At 44.4% G+C, this 12,351-nt stretch overlaps 1 protein-coding gene and 1 pseudogene across 2 annotated transcripts in view; both read right to left on the bottom strand.

Moving 5' to 3' along the window:
- Window positions 1-12,351, bottom strand: part of Hspbap1 (HSPB1 associated protein 1) — a 55,808-nt gene that overhangs the window by 19,108 nt on the left and 24,349 nt on the right. For both annotated transcript variants that reach the window (XM_005344894.3, XM_026783658.1), the window contains exon 3: window positions 2,006-2,187. In XM_005344894.3, the coding sequence (XP_005344951.1) occupies window positions 2,006-2,187 (182 nt within the window). The remainder of the gene's footprint in view (window positions 1-2,005; window positions 2,188-12,351) is intronic.
- On the bottom strand, window positions 593-1,505 carry LOC101993660 (annotated as a pseudogene).

Here is a 12,351-nt window from a genome sequence, read left to right as displayed (position 1 = left end):
ATCACACACAGGAGAGGGTCCAGAGCAGGAGTGGTCATGGGTGGGGCAGGCAAGGACAGGGGTGGGGAGCGGAGCAGAGGGCTGTGGCAGGGAATAGTCTGACTAAAGAGGAAACACTTCCTCCACGGATTAGTACTGGTGCTGGACTCTGCAGCTAGGCCTGTTAGGGTAAGGCAGTCATATAAACAAGCTCCCTGGGACCACTCCCTATTGCCCCACACCTAACGTGAAACAGAAACCAGAACAAGGATTTGCAAGATCAGCCCACAAAACAAACCGACAGTTTGAGATAGAATACACTGAAGAAGAAAGAGGACAAGGCAGTCTACAGACCCTGCTGTCAGTTGTGTCAACACACGCAAAGAGCGTCCATATTCTTGCTTCCACGAGTATGCCTACACTTCAGCAGGGCGTCTGTCATCATTAGGAGCCCAGAACTCTGCCTCAGGCCATAAGCTCCCTGAGGACACCACAGCCTGAGTAGAGACTGAAGGCAGAGGTAGCCTGGCCAAGACGTCTGTGTGGAGAACAGCTTTCATCTCTCCTCTTCACTGCACAACAAGGATTTCTTCCCTTTGCTCGGGTGTCTGCAGAGGAGCTCAGGACCACTCAGTGGTGGCTCCAACCCACTCGGTGGCCTGCGCTGTAGGAGCTGCTGACCAATCCTCTGTGGCTGGCTGGGCACTCCAGTCTTCAGTAGGGAACTGCTGGATGGGCACCGAGGGCACCTGCACACCCTCAGACCAGTCAGCCACCTCTGGCTGAGCAGCAGTGAACTCAGGCGCTGGTGCAATCCATTCACCCTGAAACTCCTCCTCGGTCACGGCCTTCTCAGCAGCAGCCTGTTCTTCCTTCTCACAATCTCCTCTGGGTCTCTGTAGAAGTAAAAATCAGGCATAACCTCCCATGGGTGCTCACAGGAGATAGTGCCATGCATGCGGAGTACTTCCGGGCCAGCATCCACCACATCAGGCCCACCGAGTGAGCTCCCTTGTTGTTGCACGGGATGGCGATGTCCACGTAGCGCAGAGGTGAGTCTGTGTTACACAGGGCAATGGTGGGCGGGTTCACGTAAGATGCCTCTGTGAGGGGCTGGTGCTCAGCCTGGGATTGGTCACCACTAGAAGCCGTGGCTCCCTGAAGGCTGCCTGGATCTGGTTCGTGAAGGTCCCTGGGGTGAAACGGCCAGCAATGGAGTGGCTCCAGTGACGGCAGCAAACTTCAGCACCGCTCGCTGCCCAGTGTTCCTGGAGGAGATGACGCTGACATCAGCTGGGTTCTCGATGGCAACAATAGCCCGAGCTGCAAGCAACAGCTTCTCCCAGGTCCCCTTCAGATTGATGATGTGGATGCCGTCGCTTTTCCTTCTGTAGATGAACTGCTCCACCTGAAAGTCGAGGTTGGTGCCACCTAAGTGGGTTCCCGCAGCGAGGAATTTGAGGACATCCTCCTCCTTAATCTGCAGGACATCAAGGGCTCCGGACATTGTGTAAGTTTCCCTTTAAGCTACATCAGGAACCAAGAACAACCCTGTATGGACCATCCCAGGGCAGCACAGAAAGGCCAGAACAAGGATTTCTGTGCAGGCTAAGGGAAAATAAAGTTTTACACACAGTCTATGCTTCTAGTACAATCTAAATGTCACAGGCATTGTTTGAAGGTGGAAGGATGTGGAGGAAGTGCCTCTCATCTGTCAGCGTGGGCCAAACGGTCAGGTCTCACATGATTACTTATATGAGAAAAAGGTAGTTAAGGAAGAAGGGACCAGCAAAATTCTATTCAGGATTACTCTCAGAAAATTCTTACCAAGACTAAAAAGAGTATATAACCAGCCAGGTGGTAGTGGCAGGAAACAGAGGCAGGCAGGTCTTTGTGAGTTCGAGGCCAGCCTGGGCTACAGAGCAAGTTCCAGGACAGGCTCCAAAGCTTCAAAAAAAAAAACAACAACAACAACAACAACAACAACAAAACAAAGAAAAAACCAAAAACCAAAAGTATAACTCACCTGGAAAACATCTGTCTTGCCTTCAAACAGATTGACAAAATATTTATAGTCAGCATAAGCCCAGAATTTGGAATGGTCATAATCTTTAAATGGTCCGGAGACACTAGACTGGTCACAGTTCCAGGCCAGAAACTCCTCAAGTGTAGCGTCCACATAACTACATGCAGTTTCAAACTGAGGAACTGCAAAATAAGGAAAAACAACTTGAAATGTTTAACAAGCACAGCGTCTACCATTTTAAAAGGTAAATATTGACCAAAATATTGTTGCATTTTATACTTGTTTATATAACAATTTACATCATTTACAATAAAAAAAAAGAATGGTTTTGTTCTTAAGATTAATGATGCCAAGTGGTGGTGGCGCAGGTCTTTAATCTCAGCACTTGGGAGGCAGAGGCTGGTGGAGCTCTGTGTGTTCAAGGTCAGTCTGGTCAACAGAGTGAGTTCCAGGACAGCCAGGGATACACAGAGAAACCCTGTATGGCAGGGGTGGGTTGGGGAGAGATTAATGACTACCCTCCAAGCCATACCTATAGTCCCAGCACAGCATGAAGGCTGACGTAGGAAGATCTTGGGTTTGAGTCTACATAGTGAAAATAGGGGCAGGGAGAAAGGAGAAGAAGGAGAAAGAAGAGACATGAAGAAGGGGGGCAATGGTGTGAGAAGGAGGGAAGACGGGCATAGGGCCACCTTACTACAGTGTGATCCAACTCTCCACTTGGGGATCTGCGTCCACTCCTAGTAATGCTCACACATTACCTGCCTCTCTCACTCACACTGGCTCACGAGTGTGTGTGTTCTCCAGGGCCTGCACAACTGTGATGGCTCATCCACTTTGTCAACCTGACTGAGTTTAGGTCACTTAGAAGACACATGTCTGGGCATGCTGTGAACATGTGTGTGTCTGGGGTGTTGAACCTAGGAAAGAAGCCTTGCTCTAAACATGAATGGTGTGGGGAGCCAGCGGGAATGGAAAGTAAGAGAATAAGGTCTGATGGATGGCACCCACTCAACCAGAGGCCAAAAGAAATCCTTCCTCCCTTACATGGCTTCCTGCTGGGGATTTGGTCAGAGCAATGAGGAAGTAACTACTAGAGTGACCTGTGTGGGTGTCACCACTTGGACACTTGGTCGAGTGTGTGTTTAGGGTTGTTTGTTTGAGACAGGGTCTTTTTATGAAGCCCTGGTTGGCCTGAGTGTAATGGTCTATCCTGTCCCTTTAAGAGACAAGCCCCGCCCACTCTCTCCCCCATCCACCACTGAGGCAGGCAGATCTTCCTCCCACTTCCAGTCTGACTCCATCTTTCCTTCTGTCTCTCTCCCAGAGAGGTAGCTGATGCTGTGGCTCCTCTCCTCTTCCCCCACCTCCCCTTTTCCCTTACTCCTCCATAACCCACTAAATAAACGCCCACTTCCTCTGCATGACGTGCCTACCTTCTTGGTCTCTCACCCACCACACAGCTCCCTGCCCCTCATGGCCCACGGGCCACTTGGGGCTCCTTCCTGGGACTGGCTGACTTCATGGCCCACCATGGTCTCGGGACCCACTGCCTGCTGCAGCCACTATGCAGACCAGATGAGCCTCAACTTACAGAGGTCCACCTGCCTCAGCCTTTGGACTCAGCTGTGCTTCTGTTTCATACACTAAGTATCACCGTTTTAAATAAGGTAAGTATCGCTGGAGAGCCTGCATCACTGGGGTCCTCACTGACTTAACTAAGGTTCAGCTGGAGACAGCCTGAATCATTGGGGTAGAATCATTGGCTTGATTTAATGTATCAATTTAATATCTGCTCATTCATTTATTAACTCAGTTGCTTCAGAAGTGTTTACTTTGATTAGCAGGGTGCTGAGGTTTGTAGGGACACAAAAGAAAAAGATAACAGTCTTGAGCTTAGATACGATTTAATAAAACCAAACAGGTTTGTGATGCTGGCACTGAAGAGGTTGAGGTGTGAGGACATTGAGTTCAAGGCCAGCCTAGGCTAAGTAGCAAACCCTATGCCATGGCATGAATGTGAACTGTCCCCTAGAGCAAAAGTCTTTGAATCCTTTGTCCCCAAAGTGGATGAACTGCTTATGAGAGCAACAGATACCATTTTAGGAGGTTGCTGTGGTGGTTTGATTAAAAATGGCCCCCGTAGGCCCACAGGAAGTGGCACAATTAGGAGGTGTGTCCTTGTTGGAGTAGGTGTGGAGTTGTTGGAGGAGGTGTGTCACCTGGGGTGGGTTCTGAGGTTTCAGAAGTTCAGGCTAGGTCCAGTGTCTCTCTCTTCCTGCTGCCTGCCAATCTAGATGTAGAACTCTCAGCTCCTTCTCCAGCACCATATCTGCCTGCATGCTGCCATGTTTCCTGACATGATGATAATGGACTAAACCTCTGAACTGTAAGCCACCCCAATTAAATGCTTTCCTTTGTAGGAGTTGCCATGGTCATGATGTCTCTTCACAGAATGGAAACCTTTTGGACATGGGTTTTAGAGACAGATGTGGGACCAAAAGGGCAAGACTAGGAGATTACATAGCCCAACCAGTTCCAGTCTGTCTGCTTTATGATCCACTGATAAATAACAATCCGTGTGGCAAGCACCTACCACCACAGACTAAGCCAATCCAGCTGCCATGTTTCTCCCACCACGATGGATTTATTCATTCTGCTTTTTTTAAAGCATGTCTCTACATAGCCCTGACTGTCGTGGAACACATTATGTAGAGCAGGCTGTCCTGGAACCCACAGAGATCCTCCTGCCTCTGCCTCCTAAGTGCTGAGACAGATTAAAGATGTGTGTCACTGATGGAGGAAGGTCATTGGTTAATTAATAAAGAAACTGCTTGGCCCTGATAGGTTAGAACATAGGTGGGTGGAGTAAACAGAACAGAATGCTGGGAGGAAGAGAAAGTGAGCTCATACGCCATGCTCCCCTCTCCCAGGCAGACACGATGAAGCTCCGACCCAGGATGGACGTAGGCTAGAATCTTCCCGGTAAGTGCACCTTGGAGTGCTACACACATTATTAGAAATGGGCTAGTCCAGGTGTGAGAGTTAGCTGAGAAGAGGCTAGATATAATGGGCCAAGCAGTGTTTAAAAGAATACAGTTTGTGTGTTGTTATTTCAGAGCATAAGCTAGCCAGGTGGCTGGGAGCCGGGCTGTGGGAAGAGGTCCGCAGCTCCTACAACATGTCATCACACCCAACCACACTGTACCCCTTTAAACCAGGAGCCAAAATCAAGTTCTACTCCCTTGAGTTGTGTCCATACTTGATTGCAGCAGGGTAAGAGTAACAATACACCCAATCTCAAAAACTAAAACAAAACCCACTCCAGACAAACATGAAGCTTTAACTAGGCTGACAGAGAACTTGCAGATTCATGTAATTAAATACTTGAACAGTGTGCCACAGACACTTCAAAAAGGGAAAGAACCACAGCTGACTCTGACCAGTGGCATTCTGAGGGAAATCCACAATCTGTACGCTGGCTTCTTGGGAATCTGCAGCCAAGGAGTCAAAACTAGGTAAATAGAAGGAGATCTCCTGCAAGTTGCAGTGTTTTAAATGAGCATGGGGAAATGAATACTTAAGAAAGCTAATTATGAGCTCCTCTGCAAAGCACGACACCCTCCCAGGATGGGGGTGGTTAGCACAGAGCCTGACACAGCACATGCTCAGTAAACACCAGGCACTACTCTTAGTTTTTATTCAGGCCAGTGTTGACCTGGAACCTTTTCAAATTTGAAGGAGTCAACTGAGGGATGGATATTCAAGCTCTTCTTTCAAGAGCTTCTATCCTTTCCCTCTTTCTCACTCATTAGGATTATCCAATCATCTTTAGCCCTTTCCTTACTTTTCTGGAAGCTACCAAACCATGGAACCAGGACAGAAGCAGGACGATGATGTCTAACCTGCTTGTCAACTCTGTGAAGTGGGAAAACTTCAATAGGCCACAGGGATCTAAAAGACAAGATCTATATACTTGAAAACCACTTCAGTTTTGAAAGCTTCTGTGGAGCATTTAGGAACAGTGCTTGGCACAAGCAGTAAACCACTGATATATACAACCTCTTAATAGCACTGGCACCCTCAAGAATTTATCATAAAATCAAGAGTAAATAGAACTAATTCTGACAAAATAGTATGTAGCAAGACAGTTTCTGTGATTCTGAGAACGGGAGCCATTTCTAATCCTCACAGCAAACTCCACGGAAAGCACACAAGGTTTCCCTTCACAGAATTCAATACAATGACTGACTGAATGCTAAGGCCCTTAACTGAGCGACTTGGCCCACGGGTGGAATGAACAGGACATTGCAATGATGGCATTTACCCCCAGGAAGCCTGCACTGTAATCTTCAAAATCTGCCCTCACTAGAGGCCTTCATTTCCTGTCACAGCAAATTCTGCATGTTAAAAATGAAAACCTGAAAATGTAAGAACTACATTTGAGAATTGTTACTGCCGGGGGAAAATTTAAATGAACAGAATGAATGAAATGACAGATCTTTTCACTTACATGATGAGTTCAATACAGGCTCCTTTCACTCTGGACCAGCGGCAGCCACAGAGTGCTGCTCTGATTTCATCGGTGACAGTTCCCTCTGGTGGCACACTTGCTTTCCTTGGTTTGCTTTATGCAGTGGGATTATTCCTTTCTAACTTTATCATTCTGTTCTTTTATTTAATGCAGAAGCAGTCAAGACAGCTCCACCTCCAACCACTTACTGCCAAGTATTAGGTAAGAAGCAGTTGCCTCAGTCCAAGATTTCACAGCAAAACACAAAGTGAGCTTGCTTTTACGTCTAAAACAAAGGGTTTTAAATATATATATTTGCCCAGCAGGAAAGCAACAATTTTTCCGTTTTGGAATTTCCTCACTTTACAAACTAGAAAGAGCGAGCGGAGGTGACTGCACTGGACGTGGGCCGTTGTCCCTTTCCGACTCACCGATGCTGGGCACTATCCCTGAAATGGTTGGTAACCATTGCTGGCTGGAGCTCAGTGCAGCCAGGGAGCACTCGTCTCGACAAATGAATGTGATTAAAAATGGGTTTAAAGACCTACATGTTATTCACTATCTGTGTCCTAAAACTAGAAAAGGCATTATGGTTTTCTTTTTGGAGTCTTACTATGTAAGCCAGGCTGGCCTCAAACCCAGAGACCAGGCTATCTCTGCCTCCCAAGTGCTGGGAGCAAAGGCATGTGCTACCATTCCTGGCTTTACAAAATGTTTTTAGAAATATGCTGTAACTATAGATAATCATAATGCATTAAACATTTCAAAGAGCTGACAGAAAGGATTCTGAAATATTTCGCCACAAAGAACTGACAGGCATTCAGAGCGATAAATACGCTCACCTAACTTCAACATTAGCAACTAAACATAGCACTCCATTAACACACAACACTTTTATGGTTCTGTGGATTAGTTAAAAATAAAATTAATACCAATTACTTTTTGGGGGGCCTTAAAAGCCAGTTACCAATACTACTGTTTCAAACATCCCAGAAAAAGATTCTAAACAAGACCTAAGACAGATAAAAGAAATATACTCAATACAAAAGAAACAAAAAATATATTTATAACATTATGTGCCTGTCTTTCTATAGGAACAAACACCTACCAACGCCAAAAAGCAGTGGATACAAAATCAACATAGAAAAACAAACAGCTTTTATCCACATTCTAATGAAAAAACACATAAGCCATAATGAGGCTCTGCAGAGAGACTCTGTCTCAACTCCCCCATTATATACTTATTGAATATATATACTGGATAAAAATATTTTCTTTACACTAGCTATAGTGAATGATAACTACAAACCTTTTTTGCTGACAGACTTGGCAAGGATAACATGATTTTGTGTAAAAAGATACAATTTTACAACAATGTAAACTTCTTCCCAAAATTAATTTTTAGGGCTTAATGAATTTTCATTAAAAATTTCAGCGGGAGAGCATTTGGGATCATGTAGAAGCACAGTCATGTGCAGGCACCACACAGACAGACAAACAGACACATACCCACCCCAGACAGGTTTCCTTACTTATTTTTGTAGTTGGGGTGCATGTGTTCAGCCCTGGCTATCCAAGCTGGCCTGAAACTCACAGAGTCCTCCTGCCTTGGCCTCCTGAGTGCTGGGATTAAAGGTGTGTGCCACCACTGCCTGACCCCCCCCCTTTTTTTTGTCTTTTGAGACAGGGTCACTCTCTGCAGCCCTGGCTAGCCTGGAATTCACGATGTGGAACAGGCAGCCCTAAACTCACAGAAATTTATTGGCCTGTTTCACATCAGAAAGTTTCTTTAAAGCGAGCATTCTAGGTAACTATGAAGTCCATTTGGATGAATAAAATTCAAAGACATTGAAGAGAAGAATAATGGAAGATCAGACTAGACTAGCGGTTACCAGAAGGTGGGGAGAGCAGGGAGGAGGGACAGACAGGGAAAGGGTGGTCATGGGAATTAAGCCGCAAAAGAACTAAATGAAAGGACTTTAAATATATTCTTCAACTATGAAGAAATGATCAGTATTTCTTCAGTATATAATGTATACATATGCAGAGTTATCATATGCTACATAAAACATATACAATTCATGCCAGTTAAAAATATAAATACATCTGGTATGATGATGTATGCCTGTAATCCCTATGGAGGCTGAGACAGGAGGATTACCGAAAGTTTAAGACTATACAGTAAGCTACAGAGTGAGACACCATCTCAAAAAACAAAAACAAAAACCAAACAAGGGAGTAATGAGGTTGTGATGTATTTTCAAGTATTAAAATATGCATCGGTGCTAAAATAGCATTTTCAAACTGTTTTACTAGCCCTGAGTGACAGCTTGAGATGTGGCCTCAGAACTGATGCTGGGAGACACAAGAACACACAGCACCACACTAAAAACGATGCTGCCCACGCCAGCACCCTTGAAAAAAAGGATTGTCCAGTAAGCGACGCTAGAGCTCCATTGCCCGACGTCGTTATCTGGAAAACCGCAGTGAACACCATCATTAACTGCTACAGCAAAGTACTGGTCTATTTTAAGAGAAGACATTTCTAAAACGAAACAAAAGGAATAAATGTTAGCGGAGCGCTAGCTGGTTTGACTGTAAAAAAAGCACACGTGCAGCAAAACAAATGCAAAGGACAAATGGGGAAACAGCCGTAAGATAAAGAACTGTCTTCAAAAAGTAAATACAACAAAAACCCCTGAGGCTCCGACAGAAACAGTCAAAGGACAATTACCAGGAAAAATCAGGAATTACTAATAAATACGAGCTTATGACCAGCACTGTCAGCAAACATGCTAATTATGATGAGATACCGCCCTTTCCTCTACCAGTCTGTGTCGTTTTGAGAGGCACAGGCACGGAAGCCAGTTCTCTGCAGATCTACTGCCTGTGCAGCAAGACTTTCACCCAGTCACTCCCCAAACACCAGGAAGCCTAACAGGCTCTGAACCTGGAGGAGGTAAGGCCCTTCCCAGACAGCAGAAAGAGGAGATTTTCATCAGGTAATTACTTGTGCAACTAACAACATGATTATAGCCATTCCAAGTGTCATTAGGAAAACCTTAACAAAGTGTTCGGATAATTTGATAGTCACACCTGATGGGGGTGGAGGGAAGAAAAAGTAGCATTTATCTTTCAAGGAAGAAGAATTAGCTAGTAAAGCCAAGGAAGGCCAGCTGGGAAAAGAGCTACAAAGGGGTGGAAAGAAAGGGAGAGAGAGAGAAAGAGAGAGAGGGAGGGAGGGAGAGAAAGAGAGAGGGGGAGGGAGGGAGGGAGAGACAGAGAGACAGAGAGACAGAAAGGCCCAGATGTAGGAAGGAGCAATTCCTGGAACAGACTGAGAAGACATGACAACCTGAGCTCAGGAGATGAAGCTGGACCTGCAGCACCACAAAACACACCTCAGTCTTAAGGCTGAACTGGGAGGTCAGCAAAGGGTTTTAAATACATGTATTACATCAGACTTGTTATTCATTCATTCACCTCATTTGTTTATACTGTTGTTATTGTTATTATTATAGACAGAGTCTCACTGTGTATTATTATTATTTATTATTATTATTATTATTATTATTATTATTATTATTATTATTATTATTGACAGAGTCTCACTGTGTAGCCGTGGCCTGGAACTCAGTATGTTGAACAGGCTGGCTTTAAACTCAGAGATCCACCTGCTTCTGCCACTCAAAGGTGTACACCACCAAGCTCAGGTATTTTTTTTTAAATAAACTGTCTCGTTACAGTCTGAGGAATGGCCTGGGAAGTGAGGGCAGGGGATGAGTGGAGTAACTATGTCCAGGTACAAGGCAACTACAATTCTGGGAGTGACCCTGAAGGGTGATGCCAACTAGAGGATGGCCACTGAGCTAGGCAGCAGGTGGCTGCCAGATATTTAGCATACAAGTCACAAGCCCCCAGAGTGACTCAGCTTCTGGTACAAGGTGCTTCACAGATAGCAGCGCTGCTGCTGATAATCCACGCACCCTTGCACCCAGTGACCTCCTTCTAGGAACCCATCCTAGAAGAATAATCAGACACTTGACAAATGTACACATTTAAAGTCTACAAGCTATTCGAAAGCACTTCCCTCTGTTCAATACAGACTGAACCTAGGGCCTAACACGTGACAGGAAAGTATCTAGATGCATCTCCAACCCTTTTTTTTTGGGGGGGGGGGTAATCAGGCTAAACATAGTAAATAGGAAAGTCTTAAATTATGATATTGTCATATAATGGACTATTAAGGAGTCATTTAAAAGTCTCATTTAATGTCATAAGTTGTTCCTCTGAATATGTTTAGAGAAAAAAAGCAGCCTGTAAAAATCAATATGACCTTAATTTTTAAATACAATCTATTAAATACAAACAGGTCAGGCTGGAGAGATGGCTCGGTGGTTAAGAGCACTGGCTGCTCTTCCAGAGGACCTGGATATGATTCCCAGCAACCATATGGCAGCGCACGATGATTTCTAACTCCAGTTCCAGGGGATCTGATGTTCTTTTCTGGTCCCCATGCGTATCAGGCACACATGTGGTACACAGACACACATGAAAGCAAAACACCCATACACATAAAATAAATAAAGTTTATTTTAATAAATACAGGTACACACATCTAGGATTTGCAGAAAGAGGTGGAGGCAGGAGGATCATGAGTTCAAGGCTGGCCTGTGCTATACATTTGCTGGGCATGTAGTACACGCCTTTAATCCCAACACTTTGGAGGCAGACACAGGTGGATTTCTGTGAGTTCAAGGCCAGCCTGGTCTACAGAATGAGCTCCAGGACAGCCTGAGCTACACAGGGAGACTCTGTCTCAAAAAACAAACAAGCAAGACAAAAACAAAAAATTTCTGTGGACTTTCTACTTTTTCCAATTTTTCACACAGACACCATACTTTCAAAATTACTTCTACTTTAAGTAATATTTGTTGAATACTAACTATTAGGCACTATTCTAAACACATTGGGCATAAGAACTTTTTTTTTTTCCTGAGACAGGCTATCACAATATAGATCTGGCCGGTCTAGAACTCACTGTGTAGACCAGGCTGGCCTTGAACTCACAAAGATTACACCCTAAGTACTGGGAGTAAAGGCTTGCATCACTACATCTGGTGAAATCATTCAGTTTTGAAAATATTTCTAACATACAGAAAAGTTAAAATTGACCTCCTCAAGGTCACACAGAAAACGAAAATCTGAACAATTCTTTTTTTAAAAAAAGTTTATTTGTTTATTATGGATACATTATTCTGCCTGCATGTATGCCTGCAGGCCAGAAGAGGGCACCAGATCTCATTACAGATGGTTGTGAGCCACCATGTGTTGCTGGGAATTGAACTCAGGTTCTCTAAAAGAGCAGCCAGTTCTCTTAACCACTGACTGAGCCATCTCTCCAGCCCCTGAACAATTCTTTTATGCCATAATCCTATGTTGTCCGTAGGAACATATATACTCAAGAGACATAAATTTTTTTAAAAAAAATACATTTTATTTATTTGTGTGTGTGTGCGCGTGTGTGTGTGTGTGTGTGTGTATGTGTGTGTGTACACGCACGTGCGTGCACACACGCGAGTGTAGGTCAGGGAACAACTTTTTTCTTTCCATCATTACATTCCCAGGGGTATAACTCAAGGAACAGGCAATGCTTTATTCTTGATCCATTACATCATCCTAAAGAAATAATTTTTATTTTATTTATTTATTTTTTTTTAATGGAATGGAGATGAAGGAAGGTTTTATTCTGGCAACAATAATAACCAAAAACCTAAGTTTTAGTTCCAGTCTTCCAAATCTTTGGTTGTTGCTATTTGTTTGCTTTTTTTTT

The sequence above is a fragment of the Microtus ochrogaster genome, chromosome 2 (assembly GCF_000317375.1).
Source record: "Microtus ochrogaster isolate Prairie Vole_2 chromosome 2, MicOch1.0, whole genome shotgun sequence".
Lineage (NCBI taxonomy): Eukaryota > Metazoa > Chordata > Mammalia > Rodentia > Cricetidae > Microtus > Microtus ochrogaster.
The sequence above is the reverse complement of the archived record's forward strand: the minus strand, read 5'-3'. Positions and strand labels throughout refer to the sequence as shown.